This window comes from Lissotriton vulgaris, chromosome 7, assembly GCF_964263255.1.
Source record: "Lissotriton vulgaris chromosome 7, aLisVul1.2, whole genome shotgun sequence".
Classification (NCBI taxonomy): domain Eukaryota; kingdom Metazoa; phylum Chordata; class Amphibia; order Caudata; family Salamandridae; genus Lissotriton; species Lissotriton vulgaris.
Window position 1 is genome coordinate 1,187,064,224 of NC_141695.1, and position 17,791 is coordinate 1,187,082,014.

The 17,791-nt window shown below is 47.7% G+C and overlaps 1 protein-coding gene across 1 annotated transcript in view; it reads right to left on the reverse strand.

Annotated features, from left to right (window-relative positions):
* LARS1 (leucyl-tRNA synthetase 1) overlaps window positions 1-17,791 on the reverse strand; it is a 232,182-nt gene that overhangs the window by 124,900 nt on the left and 89,491 nt on the right. Inside the window, exons 10-12 of the mRNA XM_086931659.1 lie at window positions 8,195-8,420; window positions 2,740-2,827; window positions 2,575-2,651 (exon numbers count right to left, since the gene is read on the reverse strand). Coding sequence (XP_086787785.1) covers window positions 2,575-2,651; window positions 2,740-2,827; window positions 8,195-8,420 — 391 coding nt within the window. The remainder of the gene's footprint in view (window positions 1-2,574; window positions 2,652-2,739; window positions 2,828-8,194; window positions 8,421-17,791) is intronic.

Below are 17,791 nucleotides of genomic sequence, written 5' to 3' on the forward strand. Positions count from 1 at the left end.
AGGGTTAGCCCTCTGTGGACATTATTGTTTTGCCCTACATTTGGCACAAATGGCATACGTGCACCTCCACGTCCAATACTCTCTGTTGTGGGTTATGATCGAACGCAGACTCCAGGAGGCATCGTTGAGAATACAAGCCCTCTATCTTCCTGGCCCCTCCCCCAATCTCATACTGAAAGCCATGTACGCTGCCTGGATGAGGGCCACACGCTTTTTTTGGTGAATGGGCATCTTCATGACAAAGCTCCCTCCTGGAATAATACTGGCATTCCTATAGGAGGGACCATGTTTGACTGCGGTCCTTGGTGCAGAGCTGGGATTTTGACTCTTAAGGACTTGATCTCTGGTGGTGAGACCTTTGAGATGCTACAGGAGTTATTTGGCTTGTCACATACCCAACAATAGCGATATATACAACTACGTAATTGTCTGCTGAAAAAAAATAGTTCCCCAACCCTGGACCATTCACTGTTCCCTGGTGCTTTCTTACCTCAACACACAGGGTCCGTTTAAAGGCGTGATGTCTTGATTATATATCCTCCTGATTTCTCACCTTTATTCTCAGCCACAATTGGCTAGCCACAGAACAACCTGCCAAGCTCGTCTGCAGATGGAATATTACGAAGAAGACTGAACAGAACTTTTGGAGTCCCTAGAACAAGTCCATGAGGTGCGGATGTAACTCAGTCTTTTTAAGATCCTTCAGGGCTGGCACTGGCCCCCGGAGCGTTTCCAGGCTACAAATTGCTCCCTGAGAATGCCTGTTGGTGATGTGATCATGCGTCCTGTTTCATAGTCCATATTTTGCCAGATTGTCCCACCATACACCCCTTCTGGATACTAGTACAGTCTACAACCCGGGAATCTATGGATTTGCCCTCACCATTCCCAGACCCCATATTTCTCCTCCAAGACTTATCGGTCATTCTAGAATTGACCCACCATGCTCATCGATTGCTAATTACTGCCTATACAGCAGCCAGAATCCGCATTTTGCAACATTGGCACTCTCCACAATTGCTGTCACATGAGGCATGGCTTGCAGAGATGTACAGTACTGCCTCAGATGAAAATATTATTTATAATTTAATAGAAAAAGCAGATACTTTTCTTCTTATATGGTCTCCCTTTTTGCAAGATGCCCCCGTCCCTCATAGTTCTCTTAGACTCTTGCTTCTTCCTCATTAGCACCACTGTACTCACTACCCCGCCCTCCCCTCTCTCCCATCTCCCACACTTTCTTCCCTTTTTTCGCTCTCCTTCTTCCATTCTTCTTTACTTTCTTACTTCTATAGCTTATTCTCTCAGCCCTCTCTTCAATATTATATATAAGTATTGTTTGATATTGGTGCATGTATCATAATCAACGCTTATATCTCTATATGGGTATACACTGGGCTTGCATGTGGCTGGACTTGCATGTCACTGTATTTGCGATTATTTATCAATTCTTAATGTTATCAATAAAATAATTGATACCTAAATAAATGACAAGCTTAACCGCTCATTAAGCATGCCCTACATGAAGAGGCCAAAAATGCTTATTAATATGCACCAGTGTATCTACATTTCTTACATCAGAGGTGGTATGCCATCAGGACTATGACTACTTAACATATGTAGGTGCCCACTTTCTGGTACATGTTTTACTACTTATGTTATGTAAAGCCTCCAGTTGCCTCTATTAGACAACACATTAATAAACTATAATACGCGTAGTGAAACTTCAACATTAAACCTGACCTACTCAAAAACAACATCATAGTTCAAGATACAGCAATGATAGAAAAAGTGAGAAAATATGCCGTAGGTAATGGGGAGGGGTAATCTCGCCAAACTAAAAACAAAATAGAGAGTGCGAAAAGAAGCGCAATAGCTAGCTAAATGTAACAAATATTTCAGATCTTAATTGAAAAACATGAAAAGCATGTCAATGATTTTTCTTGGGAAACATCCACATTGGGCCCTTCAAATAATTAGAAGTATGATCATTGCCCATTCACTTTGACATAATCTGTTGAAGAAGCATACACACAAAATGTTTGGAACAGAAATTAAAAATGTGCCTTTTTTTCTCTTCGTTTTTATTACTAGTTACAGGCAAGAAGCAAGAAAATAGTAACAGACCATTCCTGCAAAGGCCACTGAATAGCAGGTGGAGAGATACAAGTTACGCAAACACCCTTTCAAAGACATCTACAGCATACTGTGATAAATAAAACATGACTTTAAATGCCGGTTTACAAAGTCAAATTACTCCTTTTCTATGACATTCCTATATTACTTGACGGTCTCATATCACTCAACACCCAATTACTGTCACTATGCTATACGCATATACATATATAAAATGTATAAGAACATGTATAACAAAACAAGTTTTTTTACAACTTGTGTGTTTTTAACTTCTTATGTTATGATATGGTTCAAGGAGAGCTGAAAGGTAAAGTTAAAAACGTTAGAGAAATGTCTAATCTTAGGCAATTAATTTCCAGATGTTTAATAATCTATTCTTGCAGTTCTGTTGTTGACCGGAATAAATAAGATCAATATTTTTAGAACATACAAACCAACCTGTTTCTTCTTCAGGTCTCTAAGCGCTGCAATGTCGTCTGGGGCATCAGAGGGAACGCTGGTGACCACCCCAGTACCTTGTAAAGAATAAAAGACATTGAAGTCAGTCAGTGCAGACATACGCTGTAGTGTAGGACAACTGTGTGGTGAAAGAGTATTCTTTACCTTTATCCTCTTTAATGGTGAGCATTGGCAGCGCATAGATCACTTTATAGGATGTTAAAGGAGCAGACAGTGCAGCTCCCAGAATGTCCTAGAGGCAAAAGAAGAGAACCATAAAGCAGGGAAGGAGACCTGGCACAGGACACATAAATTGAAACCTCTGCACTGTAATGGTCTCATAAACATGAGCACAATCCCCATTCAGAGACCTCCATATGATTAGTTGCTGTGACATTTCACTTAGATTCTTAGGAAAAAAAATGTCGGCAGAGCCTGTTTATTTTTAAGCCTCTAAACGTTCCTCTGTTTTATATTGTAAGGTTAGGTTCTACTATTTCTTTATGGGCTTGGATTATGGTTCTCTCATAATGGCCCTGCATGAACAACAGAGCATCAATACTCTAAGATGGTTTTCTCATATTGTTGCGTTGGCACTACTTGCACTTTTTTTCTGAAGCTGTATTATCTGCATACGTAAACAAATGTTCAAGGAAGGACTTACTCATGCAGCGGCTTCTTCCTCAAGACTCCTTCCCACAACGTGCTTTCTACTCAAACCCACCCGGCGGATGTTCAGGCATATAGATCTGTCTGCTCAACCTTGTTCAACTCTCTCCTCTAATCTTGTGGCACCAAAACAATAGTTTGGCACAGTACTCAGTAGTGACCACCCAACCAACCGTATGAGCTCTTTACAAAAGAACATAAAAACAATATAAATAAAAAAAATACATACTTTGCTATAGTAAAAACAACTTTTTTGCTATAGGTTAGGCTTACTTTGATTTACGTTTGACACTAATTCTCTTGGATGAATGCTATATACACACACAGGATTTATGAGATTTAGACATTCTCACACTAAATATTTTCTTTTTGTATCAAACTAACTAATGCCGCAGTGATGCTTCATGGCCCTCTGCGACTGCATTTATTAGGGTGGCTGAGGCACCATGTCATTACCACTCTACATCATTGTTGCCAGATACTGTGAATTGCTTATATAAACAGGGATGACAACATTATTCCAGGGTTCCAATGACTGAAGCCAGCAAGAACCGGGTATCGCATACGCTGATGACCTTCTGATATACCTGCAGACCAGCAGTAATGCACATCCTGGACACATTCAGACGTTAGCAAATAGGAAAATTGGTGGTTGGGTTATAATTGCGCTGGGTAACAGTGATAATAATCAGGATAAGAAAATATATGAAAGCTCCAAGGACAGAGTTTAGACCACCAATCTAAACACAACAGGCATGAACCAGTCAATGCCCTAATACACAACACAACAAATGTCCTGAGCTAGTACGAAAATTCACTTTTCAGTCAATAGACAAATCACAAATCACTGTTTGTTTTCTTCTCTTCTTTCTTTTATTTCATGCGTTGATCGTTCATAAAACCTCCTAGCCGACACGTGTTTCGTCTGATATGGCGTTAATCCACAGGCTTCTTCAAGGCTTAAATTGAATAAATTCGGCCTCTAATCTCCTGTTCAACACCCCTGCCACACCGTCAATGGGGTTTAGTTGTCCTCTTGGGTAAAATCAATCTCTCTCCATACAATATTAGTCGGGTATTTTCCTCCTGTGACGATATCTCGTCTTCTCCAAAACCGGGTTCCTGGCCAGGAACCCGGTTTTGGAGAAGACGAGATATCGTCACAGGAGGAAAATACCCGACTAATATTGTATGGAGAGAGATTGATTTTACCCACTACCCACGGGCTAAAACAACGGAAAATAGACCAAGAGGACAACTAAACCCCATTGACGGTGTGGCAGGGGTGTTGAACAGGAGATTAGAGGCCGAATTTATTCAATTTAAGCCTTGAAGAAGTCTGTGAATTAACGCCATTTTAGACGAAACACGTGTCGGCTAGGAGGTTTTATGAACGATCAACGCATGAAATAAAAGAAAGAAGAGAAGAAAACAAACAGTGATTTGTGATTTGTCTATTGACTGAAAAGTGAACATTCAGACGTTGCTCCAGCCTCAGGGTCAATTGGGGAAAAACGAAGCCATACCCCCATCGGACACTCGAAACGGACTGAGAGGTGAGCCATGGAAGCTGGATTAGCAATTGCAACCACTGGCTTCTGATATCTCAGGGTACAAATATGGACCACAAGATTCCAGACAAAAGCAGACAACCTCATGTCCTTGTTGATGAATACACAGCAGGACCTCGCCAAATGGGACCCACTGCCACTCTTAATTATGGGCAGAGTTGTGATGCTTAAACGGATGACCCTTCCCAACTTGCTATACGCCATATAATACTATTCATACAAAGTCCTGAAAAAGATCATGTTGTTTCAATCGGGTTTCAAATCCTTCAACTGGGGGGAGGACCACTACGGGTGGCGTTTAACAAATGCTGCAAATCCACATTTGACTGAGGACTGGTGATGGTCGTCTTACTCTCCTATTATTAGGCCTCACACTTACTCATATTAAAACAACTGGCTCTTTGACACACATTAATACCCAGCGTACCACAGCAATTGCTGGCATATAGGTACCCCACCCCATACTTCAGTACAAATAAGGGGTAGCGGCTGTACAAGGGCCCCTTCTCGTTGATGAAAGCACCAATAGGGATTTAGAGGCCTGATCTGCATAGGATGGGAAGGAAAACTGATGTGGGAAACCTCCCTATGGCACAGCACGTTACTACTGGAGGTCACGTCTCTACAGGGATTTCATGGGTGAGTCACCCAAGGCCTCACCACGCTGGGTCACTTAGTACATGGAAGCAGCATAAAACACTACAAAGATCTCCCAGTTGAATTCTGTCTCAAACTCACTCAATTCTTATGACAGATAAACTTCCGACATGCCCTCAGACCCTAACTCATCCCGCTCAGGACCTCCCAGACTTTTAGCCCATTAGAGTAAAAAATCATGATGGATCAATTCGCCCCCAACCTCCAAAAAGCTGAATCTCCATACTTTAGAAATACCTAGTACTGATGAATATACCCGACTCCTTCTCAAGGCTACAGAATAAACGGGAGACTGATCTGGGCCTGCTAGATGACACAGAATGGGCAATGTGGCATTGATGGGGCTTAGAGACAACAAGCTTTTGTCTTATACAATGTAAACACTTACACCAAATATACCTGACCCCTAGTGCTTGTGGAGCATTTATGGAACCTCTGACCCCCACCCCCAATGCCTCGGATGCATTATCTTGGAGGGTGACTTTATACGCAAAGTCTGGGACTGTAAAATCCTTCTGCAATATCGGAGAGTGGTGGAAGACATGTTAGGAGCCATCCTAGGAGGCCCAATCCACCTAACCCCCAAAGTAGCCCTTCTCCACCAGGTAGACGAGCAGGGATATACCCATGTTGAGAGAGCCCTCATCAAACTAGGTCTGTCTGGCAATAGATCAAGAGACATCGAACGCCTCTTGCGCCACGTGAGAGCCCCACCGAAGGGAGCTTAGAGGGCAGAGATGATCTTGTGTTGTATACGCGAGAGACCCGTATACGAATCCCACGGATGCCTAAGGAAACACTAATGAATTTGAGGGTGCGGAAAAGATATCAAGAAGGGGTTGACTGACTGCCTCCAAAGAAAAAGACATGTACACAAACTAGAGACCAGCCCGAGCTGAACATTCAGATACATGTGGGACCCCTCGCAAGAGGACCAACTGTTGTCAAAGTGATGGAAATACAGACTGTTAGGCGGAAACAATAATTCTGTGTTGAAATAAAGACTCAAGAAAGAGATTACTTTAAAAAAAAAAGTGGAACGCCAGTGCAGCAAACGCAGTTGATGTGTGTACGAAAATGTGTAATGTATAGGCATTTATATATATATAGCGCACTACTTACCCGTAGGGTCCCAATGCGCTTCGACCACTGCGAAACCCTTCCTGGCTTCCCTGAGAGATGGTCCCTTAATGGGTATCTCCAGGGTGAGACCAGGCATCCCCGGCGGTCTGGTGGGGCCGTTAGTGAAGATGAGGCAAGCTAATGCCCAGAGTTGCCGAGTGTGATCGCTGATCAGAGTGGGCACCGAGGCGAGAGAATTATCGAGTCCGCTGACCCTGGTCCAGAAACCTGCCGCGCCGGGAATCGAACCCTGGTCCCGGGCCGTCCTCTGCTCTCGGGTCTGCCGCCTCTAACCAGTGAGCCACACTACTTCATGTATTAAGTAAGAGTGGAACTGTTTTAATTTTTTCCGTATGTGGTGAGGACACACAAAGCCTCAGAGCAGAACACAAGCTTAGGTCAGTGATGAACATGCGTTACACTTGAGCGAAGCTGCAGCAGCCTACCTTCACTACAGAACTTGGGTGAGAACATTTATTTGCCAACAGTGTCACTGAAGCTTCTTATCTTTATAGAATCTACGAAAGGACATGTGTTCAATGCAACTGAAGTCTTTCCACTCTCTATGATCTGTGCCCATTCACCCTAACCTCAGTACCCAATGGCCAGATCCCTAAGTCATACTTAATGTTTACTGGGAGCACTACCAACTAGAAAGGACAATGTTAAACATTGCTAGACATAGGATGGGAGGATGTGGACTTCAGAGATCCCCTATGAAGACCTGGCCCATGTGCCGGCTCAGAAGGAACTCAGAGATCTTGAATAAAGAGAGGGTGCTGCACAGTTTGTGACACGGACTACTGGAGGGCAGGAATGGCCGAGTGCGTAGGACATACTTCTGTTGGTAAACAATTTGGTTCCAGGGAGGAGATATAGGATAGATTTATAACAAGACCATCTAACCCCAAATTTTTTTCTAAAGAAAAACTTACCCATTACCCTTCATACCAGAGTTAAGGAGGGGCATTTTTTTCTGGACTTGAAAGATATGTTCCACTACTCTGAAGATCACCCCAGCAATGCGTGGGGGGTGGGGAGTCATCAACCTGCACCCCACAGTGGTCCAAGAAAATTATTTTTAGCAATGGAGTGCAGAGTTTAGGCAGGTCTGTGAACCTCATCAAATAGCAGGGGAAGAACATTTGTCAGGTCAGGAAAGGAAAATAAATCCAACGTGCATTCATGCTTTTTTGAAGTCTGTTGACACCTGCAAACGTCAGAAAGTTCCCATATGTATACGTTTTGTAAAATGTAAACGGTAATCTACTGAATGAATGTGCACCAAATTTAACACACCTCACAGAAAAAAGGCCGTTCGGCAAATGCCACCTTAGTATATTTCCATCCTGCAGCTTTTTTCAGAAAATGTAAATATGGAACTTGGATTTCCTGCAATTTTGTCTTTTCTATGAAATGTTGAAAGTATCAAACAAAAGAGAAATATGTATTTTTGTGTAAAATGTGATGCAGATTCATCCAACAGTGCCAACGTTAGTAGCAAAGTAACCGGTCTGACCCATTTAACGTGCGATACACCAAAATCTACAAGGAGAATATAGTCAGTGCTGTTATACATGCAATGAAATTGAAATGCAGACCTCTCCCATCAGCTCTTTGACCACGGGAACCACACCATTGTCCTTAGTGAAGCCCTGGTAGGCCATGTTTCGTGCTGCCCGCTGTGTGCAGATGAAGATGTCATTGTTGGCGATCTCGAAGGCAATGTATGACATGTCAGGGCGCACCCAACAGTTAGTTTGCCCAAACATCGTCTCTGGTCTCAGAGTGGCAGCCACTAAAAATATGTTTCTACCTTTAAGGCCACTAGGAAAGAATATGAGAAAGAAAACAAACAAAACTAATTTAAGAAACAGTTTTATAAAAATCGGTCTTGGTAGATAGGTTTATCAGTTACATAGTAGTATTGGGCACATATACATTGTTTCAAGACATCTCCCCTAAATATTTTATTGGGGCAAGACTCAAGGATCTAGCAATGGCTGGTTCATAACAAAAGCCCCCATCATACGCCTTGGTGACTACTATATGAATAGAGGGTGAGGCGGGAAGAATATATAATTGCAATCTTTATGTGTATAGGGAATAATCAGTGAAAATACAAGCATTTGTAATAAGAGATTTATTAAAAAATCCTGAGTTACTGGAGCCAAAAACAGTTATTTAGAAAAGGGTCATAACAGAAACAGTGGAACATCGTAATAGATTTAATAACGGTAAATAGCTAAATCTGTCCCTTCAAGTGCAGGCATGGACAATCGCACTAGAGCTTGATGTCCTCGCCTGTTATCAAATTCCATATTTCTATTTACGGATGACAAATTAGGCAAACAGATAAGTACTACAATTTAATGGAGAGCAAGTTTACCTACTGAGACTCATTGTGGGTAACTCCTTACATTTTATTTTTTTACACACATTGCCATTTTCCTACTTTCACTCTAGGTTTGCTAATGGTAAGGAGACATGAGGCGATGGAACACGCTTCCACTCCCCACTATCCGCAGGGTGACATTTCTAAAGAACTTTCAGCTGCACAGGGAGGGACAGTAAACCTCCTTGGGAGACCACGCTATGTCGGGGGCTTCAAGCAATGCAATCGGATCAGTTTCTTGAGACTTGGGGCCATATGGGAATAGTATCATATAAAGGTGTACGAGGAACTGAAAGAGGAATTCACCTTTTACAACTCCCAGTTCTATTGTTAAAACAGACCAGCATTCTGTATTCTGGCTTGACCAGCCTATTTGTTGGATTTGCTTCCTGACAGGTTAGCTTTGCCCCTGATTGTGATTGTGTCCTTAATGCCAATTAACCTCCATTTTCACATCTTTTGGGTCCTGAAAAGGCCATATAGCACATGAACAAGTTGCAGCACTTATAGATGCAATTTGCACATGATTGCACAAAGCGGTCAAGTGGGAAATGTAAATTAGAGCACGTGTCTCCTGCTAGGGAGTGTGACTGTACGAGCTGCAAAATGCAGCTTTCGCCTGAGCTCTGCAACACAGGTGCCTCCATTTGTGGAATGTTTAATTTTCTTAAGTAATGATGCACATGGAGGGGGGGGGGCGGAGCTTGCTGGCGTCCATGAAAGACGTGTGAGAGCTGAGCTCCTCGCCCGAGCCCCTTTAATATCCGACAAAGATATCCTTTTTGACACCTTGCTGGCCCTAGCGGGGGCAGATTTCGCTTCTACGATCCCCAGAGCTGGCGGGGGCACCTTCCCGGATCGAGATCGGTGGTGGCATCGATCAACGGACCGGCGGAGTTTGGCGTGGCGGACCAGGCCACAATCCACGGGCTATCCTTGGAGCTGCCCGACCTACGTAGCGCTACGTGCGGCGTGGAGTTCCTGTGAGGCCCCGGGCTCCCGGACTGCCTCCTATCCTGTGGTTCTCCTGGACTGGTTTGCACCGGCGCTTGGGTCATTGAACTCTGTCGCACAGCTCCTACAAGTGTGTCACCTGTGTCTTAACAGCGGAGGCCCGGGGCACTCCGGAGAGGCCCGGGAGCCCGGCGGCGGGAGATTGCATCCTACGGACGCCGGTTGGCGGGTGACATTTCTACTTTGGCCTGCTTGGGGCCTGGAAGGGCACAGGTGCTGGGACGTGTTTTTGGAGTGTGCTGGCGCTTTTCGGCGACCTGCGGTGAGACCTGCACGGCGGCGAGTGTCTGGGGGTTGAGATCGTCCCCCTGGTCTCGCCTGCGACCGCCATTTTAGCCTCCATACTTTGCTACGCGCCGGGCTGCTACACGGAGTTCGCTTCCCCGGCGCCCCCCCTGCATTGTGCCGGCTCTGGCTCTTTGCCTCTTCAACACACTGTGAGCAACGCCATGGGAAAGGGCGACAGAAACCAGCCGAAACTCACGTTCGAGCAGCGGAAGCCGAGGGGCGCGGAGGGGGCTCCTCCGGAGACCTCGTCGCAGGCGGCTGATAGCTCGCTTTGCGCGGACATTCGCGAAATGCTCTGCACCATGGAAAAGGGCTTGCAGGAGAGTATGTCCGCGATTGGCACTAAAATTGACGCTTTATCCTTCAGAATGGACCGGATGTCTGAGAGCGGGGAAACATGCTGAGAGGTTGGATATGGCGGAGCGTAGGCTGACGGAAGAGGAGGAGGCCCAAACGGAGTGGGACAAGGACCGTAAGCAGTTCGGTCGCCTGCTCCAGGTCATACAGGACAAAACAGAGGACTTGGAAGCGCGTTCACGGCGATCCAACGTTCGCATCACTGGGGTGGCGGAATCCACCAACACTGGCAAGATGGAACTGTTCGTTGAGAAGTTGCTACACACGCTGCTGGGGGAGGACGTCTTCTCCCCCATGTTTATCGTCGAGAGGGCCCATCGCACTCTGGGTCCCAAACCGCAGCCTGGCCTCCCACCGCGGCCGAGCATTGCCAAACTCTTGAATTACAGGGACCGTGATTTGGCACTGCGGCTGGCGAGGGAGAAAGGGGAACTTCAGTTTGAAGGCATGAACATTTCCCTCTATCCTGACTTCACGGCGAGAGTTCAAGAGGAACGGAAGCGCTTCGCCCCCTATAAGAAGCAGATGAGAGACATGGGGCTGGACTATGCCATGTTGTACCCGGCGAGGCTCCGGATCAACAAACAGGGGCACTCGCACTTCTTCACCGACCCAGCGGACCTGAAAAAATCACTTAAGGAATGGGCAAAGGAACAGCGCAATAGCCCGAGGGGTCAACGTACAGACGAGGAGGAGGCTGCGTCTCTGGATGGCCAGGGGTGATCTATCCTTCGCCCCAGAGCCAGGTTTGGCTGAAGTCATAGTGGGTGATGGTGTTGCACTGTGTGGCCCGGTGCGCCTTCTCTTTGCTGTTTCTGAACCACGGTTGTTGGGCCTGGAGTGGTGCTACTGGGTTGGGTTCTTGCTGACATTTACTGCTGTGTTTCTGGTTTTGGGGAGGTGCTGCCCGTAGAACATTGGGACTGGTTATTCACCACGCTGCTTGGTTTCCTGCTGGGGCTGGGGTGGGGTGCTGTAAGCAGTGGGGGTGGGGCGGGGAGCTATGGTTGTACCTGGTCCTTGTTCTGAGCAGATCATTGTCTGGCTGGGAACCTCCGCCCCTGCGCTTTTGGCTTTTGACTCTCTAGAGGGTCTTGGGTTTGTAGTGGGTAGTATTGGGTGGGTTCGGGGCGGGTAGTGCTATGCTCTGTCTGACCGGGTTGGGGTTGGTCGGCTGTAGGTGGGTAGTTGTTTGCTCTGTTTTTGTGCTGCTGCTGATATGTTGTGTGGGGTTCGGGGTCTGCTGGGAGGGGGGTCTGTTTATGCCTACTACTGCAATGTGTCTGATGCATCGTCTGCTCTGCCCTACTGTTTTCTCTAAACTACTATGTCGACCGCTGAGACTCTAGAACCAGAGAGCGCCCTGGGCTCTCTGCGATTGCTGTCATCGAATGTGAGAGGGCTTAACGATTTCCGTAAACTCAGGAAGGTTTTGGCGTACTTGCAGCGCCACCGGATTGACCTCGCTTTGCTGCAGGAAACGCATCTGCCACTGTCCAGTCCTATGTTGCAGATGAGGGGTCTTGGGTCTGCTTGTGTTGCTGCAGGGTTCACCACGCATTCCAGGGGGGTAATCACCTGGGCTAATCCCAAATCCCAATTGTCGCTACAGCGGGTGGCGGTAGACCCAGACGGGCGGTATGTGATTGCACGATGTGTTGGGAAGGGTCATGATCTATTGCTGGTGAATGTGTATGGCCCCAACTACGATTCCCCGGATTTCTATGCGTTGCTGGCAGACAGCTGTAGGCAGTTTGTGGGCTCTAGAATGCTGTGGGGGGGGGGACTTTAACTTAGTATTGAACCCAGAATTGGACAGATCGGCGGGCCCCCCTAGATCCCCGGCTGCTTCGGCATTGCTTCTATTGTCGGAATGTGTGAAGCTTGACTTGCTGGATGTGTGGCGTCATAGACACCCGGGGCGGGGTGGGTTCACCCATTATTCGGCCTACCATAACCTTCATACACGTATAGATTACTGGCTTGTTTCCCGCTCCCTGCTTGATGCGGTGAAGGGGTGCACGGTGCTGCCTCGCACACTGTCTGACCACTCACCACTACTCTTACTGCTGGTTGCTCCTCCTAGGAGGATTCCCCCGTTTACCTGGAGGTTCCCCCCGTATTCCCTCCTAGATGAAGTTTTCAGAGGGGAACTAGCCGAGGACATAGAGACCTACTTCTCAATTAATGTGGGATCGGTAGATAGCGTTCAGGTGCTCTGGGATGCATTTAAGGTGTACATCAGAGGGATGACTATGGCAAAACACTCTGGGGTGCTCAAGGCTATACGGCGCCGACTGCAACTGCTTGAAACACAGCTCACCGATCTGGAACGGCAGGCAGGAGACTCGGGTGCTGCTGCAGACGCAGATAAACTTCAGTCTTTGCTAGAGGAATTTCAAGAGGAGGCGGATAGGGAAATTAAACACATGGGCAAATATGCCACGGCGCGCGCGTATGGGGAACGGGAGCGACCTGGTGCTCTCCTGGCCAAACTGATGCGTAACACCAGACCTCCATTGGTTATTGAGGAAGTAGTGACTGCTGCTGGGGAAGTGGTGGCGGAGGAGCGCGATATCCTTGCGGAATTTCACGCTTACTATACGGCACTCTACTCTTCGAAGGACGGCCACCTTGAGGAGGAAATCGACGACTATTTAAGTTACATCCAAATGCCCTTTTTGGCCGACTGGCAGAGGGAGTTCCTCATGGCCCCAATCCAAAAGGAGGAGATAATGGAGGCACTGGAGGGCATGAAATCCGGTAGCGCTCCTGGAGCGGATGGCCTCACGGTGGCGTTTTACAAGGCCTTTCAGGACAAACTTGTCCCGTATTTGTTGCTCCTGTTTGATGATATTTGTCAACAGGGCAGCATGACGAAATCCATTAGAGAGGCGCTACTTATCACCATCCCGAAGCCAGGTAAACCCCCTAATCATTGTGGCTCTTACCGACCACTGTCGCTGATCAATGTGGACGCGAAACTGTATGCAAAGGTACTTGCGACCCGTTTGGCGCTTCTGGTCCCGGGCCTGGTTGCCCCAGAGCAGGCTGGGTTTGTCCCCTCACGCAATCTCACTTATAATATCCGCATGGTACTGGGCGCGATACAACATGTCAAGCAGGAGAATAAGGCTGTTGCCATCTTCTTAGACATGGAAAAGGCCTTCGATTCTGTTGAGTGGTCGTTCATGCTTAGGGTACTTCGTAAGTTTGGACTCGGTGAACCGTTTCTACAAATGTTGGGAGCTCTATATTACAAGCCCACTGCGAGATTAAAGATAGGGAACTTAGTCACTGCTCCTATCGAGATTGGAAGGGGCACCCGACAGGGCTGTCCCCTCTCTCCGCTGTTGTACGCCATGGTGGCAGAACCCCTCGCTTGCGCTATACGAGAGTATCATCGGTTCGAAGGGATAAACTTTCCGACGTACCAGATTGGTATCTCAACATACGCGGATGATACTCTGCTATATGTCCGTGACCCGGAGACAAACCTCTCTGCGGTGCTGCGGGAAGTGGTAAGATTCGGGGCCTTATCGGGCCTTCGGGTCAACTGGAACAAATCGGTGGCGTTGCCCTTGACTCCGGTGACACTCCCATTTGATTCGGAGTACCCATTACTGTGGACCACAGACTCCATCCATTATCTGGGGATACACATACATACTGACACGGAGGTCCTGACACGAGAGAACTATGGGGTCGCCTATTCCAAACTGGTAGATGATGTCGAAGTATGGTCCAGACTCCCAATTTCTCTCATGGGTAGGATAGCGCTCATGAAGATGGTAGTGCTCCCTAGATTTCTTTTTCTATTTACGAATATACCGGTGGTCCTCTCCAAGGCTTTTTTCCGGCAACTTACTCAAACGCTCATCCGCCTTGCATGGGGGGGAAAGCAGCCGAGGGTGCAGTGGCAAACGCTCATGCTTCCGTATGAACAAGGGGGCCTTGGGGCTCCAGACCTGGAGAGATACTACAGGATTGCTCAGGGAGCACATCTTCATTCATGGATCCATGGGGATCCTGGCATCCCTCATGTCAAACTGGAGCGACTCTTTGCAGACCCCATCCCTCTCCCGGCCACAGTATGCTATCCACCCGTTCGGAAGGTTGGCAATCTGGACTCGATCGCAGCCACGAACCATGCTTGGCACGCACTGGTTGCCTCCCGAGAGAGTGTGCTGCTGTACACACCCTTGCTCCGCGTGGAGTGGGCTGTCTGGTTGGCCCCGCTCACAGAGAAAGGCGTCCTGAAAGCGCTACGTGAATTGGGTATTGTCACTATGGGTGATCTCTTTTTAAACGGTACCCTGAAGACGTTGCAACAGGTCCTTCAATCCTGCCCTGGGGCAACGCTGTTACATAGCTTTCAATACCATAGGGTTCGTAGAGCGGCGCTGGCCACATTGGGCCCGGAACTGGCTGAACCGCAGGAAGTGCCGGAGCTCACATATGTAATCAAGACCCCCTCTTCTCGCAAACTGATAACGGCTCTAAGAACGCTGGGTGATAGAAATCGGCAGTGCCCCCCCTCCAAGGCCCGATTGGCCTGACAAGCTGACCTCCAAACTCCTATCTCTGACGAAATGTGGCGTTATTGCTCTGCCAACACTAGAAAGATCTCGCTCAACAGTCGTCACCGCCTGATACACTTTAAATTCTTACAGCGTGTCTACTACACGCCCGAAAGGCTGCATAGGTATGGGCTGAGGGAGTCGGCGGAGTGTGAGCGCTGCCACTTTCACACGGCTCACTTTCTCCATATGGCCTGGACTTGTCCTGCTATTTATAAGTACTGGGTGGAGGTCTTTGCGGATCTCAGCACTATTTTAGGTGAGGAGATTTTGCCCGACCCGGCGCTTGCATTGCTCGGATTTTCCAAAACCCTGCCGGTGGCAGTGCGGCGGCTTGCGGACATGGCGTTACTGATGGCAAAGCGCCTGGTTGCCTTGTGTTGGATGCGGGGGCCGGTTCCCACGAAGAAGCGTTGGGAGGCGGATTTACTTTATTGTTGCACGCAATCAGAGGTGTATAGTGAACTACTTCCCCCGAAGAGTCGCCCCAAGAACTTCTGGGGGTTGCTTAGGGCGTTTCAGAGCGCGCGAGAGGATGGTGAGCCAGATCCTGAGGGGGAGGAATTGGATGTGCTACAGGAGGTTGGGGTTGCGGCGGCTGCGGATGAAGAGAATGGTAGTTGAAGGCTTCAGTGTTGTGAGTGAGTGATGAATCGTGCCTGGTCTTAACGGTGCTATGCATTGGAGGGGTGCTCGGGACGGCTGTCCTGGATGCGGATAGACGCTATCCCCACTGAACTTAGTTTCGCCCTCGTGGGCATATGAGTCGACACCCATGGCCCTATTGTGGGGTGTGTGACAGTGATGAATGGTGGATGCGGGCGAGTGGACACGGGTTTAGGTAGTCTGGCTAGTTTTTTGGGGTGGGTGGGCTTGTGTTTGAATGGGGGCTGTGGTCCTTTTTTTTTTTTTTACACCTTTTCCTGGTTTCCCACTTGAGAGGACTCGTCCCTGGGTCTGCAGGCAGTTGATACTGTGTGCCTACACTGGTCGTCCCATCCTGGCACACTGCTCTGAGTTTGGAACTGACACCGCAGGCGTAGCCGGGTGGGCTTTCCTTTGTCATATTGCGGTCAATCATCTGCTGCTTCCATGGACTGATGCTACTGCACGCTTCTTTTACGACTGCAGTTACGCCGCCAGGCCTCCGGGCTGTTGGTACCATGGCTGTGTGTCTTATCTTTACTCAGGGAATTGTGAGTGACCTTTTGCTGCCGCCGGCCTCCGGGTTGTAGGCGATGATGGCTGTGTGTGTGCCTCAAAGGTGTAATAAAGTACAAATTTAATTAAAAAAAATGATGCACATGGAGGGAGTCCGAAACTCCCATGCCTGTGGATAGGAACTAGGACTGGTCAATGCTCAACCCCTTTGACTTACCCCCATCCCAGATAGAGCCCTAGATGTTGCCATCATGACACACCACTGTAATTTGGGGGATTGGAAACATCCAACACAACAACATCCCCTTGTTAGATTCATTCCTACTGGAATTACTGTGTCTGTTGTCTTGTACGACTGGGTACAATGCTCCACAGAGCGATGGATGACTGAGTGACATGCCTGGGGGGGTGGGGAAGAGATGAGTTACATAAGGGGCGTGGGGGAGGGGGGGGGGGGGGAGTTATGTTATTTTTATTGTTTGTACTAATGAGTCCGAACTGGGGCAGACTGTTGAGATATCAATCTCCTCTTGTAGGGATGCAGAGCCTAACTTTCCAGAGAACTCTGAATCGACCAATAAACTCTGCTCATATTTTTGTGTATGGGCCGCATACAGTGGGATTCTGCACCAAGAAATGGGTGTTCGGCAGCCATAACTGTCGATATAGGTTATTGGATACATGATATACGCTCTAAATCCCATTGTATTACCTGTGCACTTGGAAATTGCTCAATAAAATCTGCTTACAAAAAAAAAAAAATTACACACCAGGAACTGGCAAGTTTCATCCGAGGTGAGAACCTCAGAGGAAACTTGCCAGTTCCTGGTGTGGAAAGTTGCCAGGTGAGAACCTCTGCTCGAGCTTGGCTCAGCAGCAGGAGGGCAGAAATGTGTCTCTGGTCGGCAGCATCCATTTTGTGCTGTCTGGGTCGGGAAGGCTGGCACCGGATAGACCAGTGACCCCACGAAGCTCGCTTCAGAAGGGTGGAATCCTACTTCCCACACCAGTTACCGGTGTGGAGGAATGATTTCAAGGTGTTTGATACCAATCACAATATGTTTCTATGCAGCCGTTTTCGAGATAGCATGTACCGTGAGGTTATAATGCACCTCCACCTATATGTCCGGCTGAGTCACAGACAACCCGGGAGAATGGTCTCCGAAGGCTGCAGAGAGGCTCTGTTCATGCAGGGGCACCTTCTCACCTAAACCTATCACCCTGCCTTCAGGATTTATAAGGCCTGCTATAGGGGGTGCAATAAGTTTTAAGTGTAATGACCAAAAGATATAGTGAAACTACATCTAAAGTAAGTGGTGCAAGCCCCAGCTTACACAGGTTGCAGTAGCAGACCTGTAGTTCCATTTTGCATGGCCTCTCTTGGGTGGCATAACACATGCTTT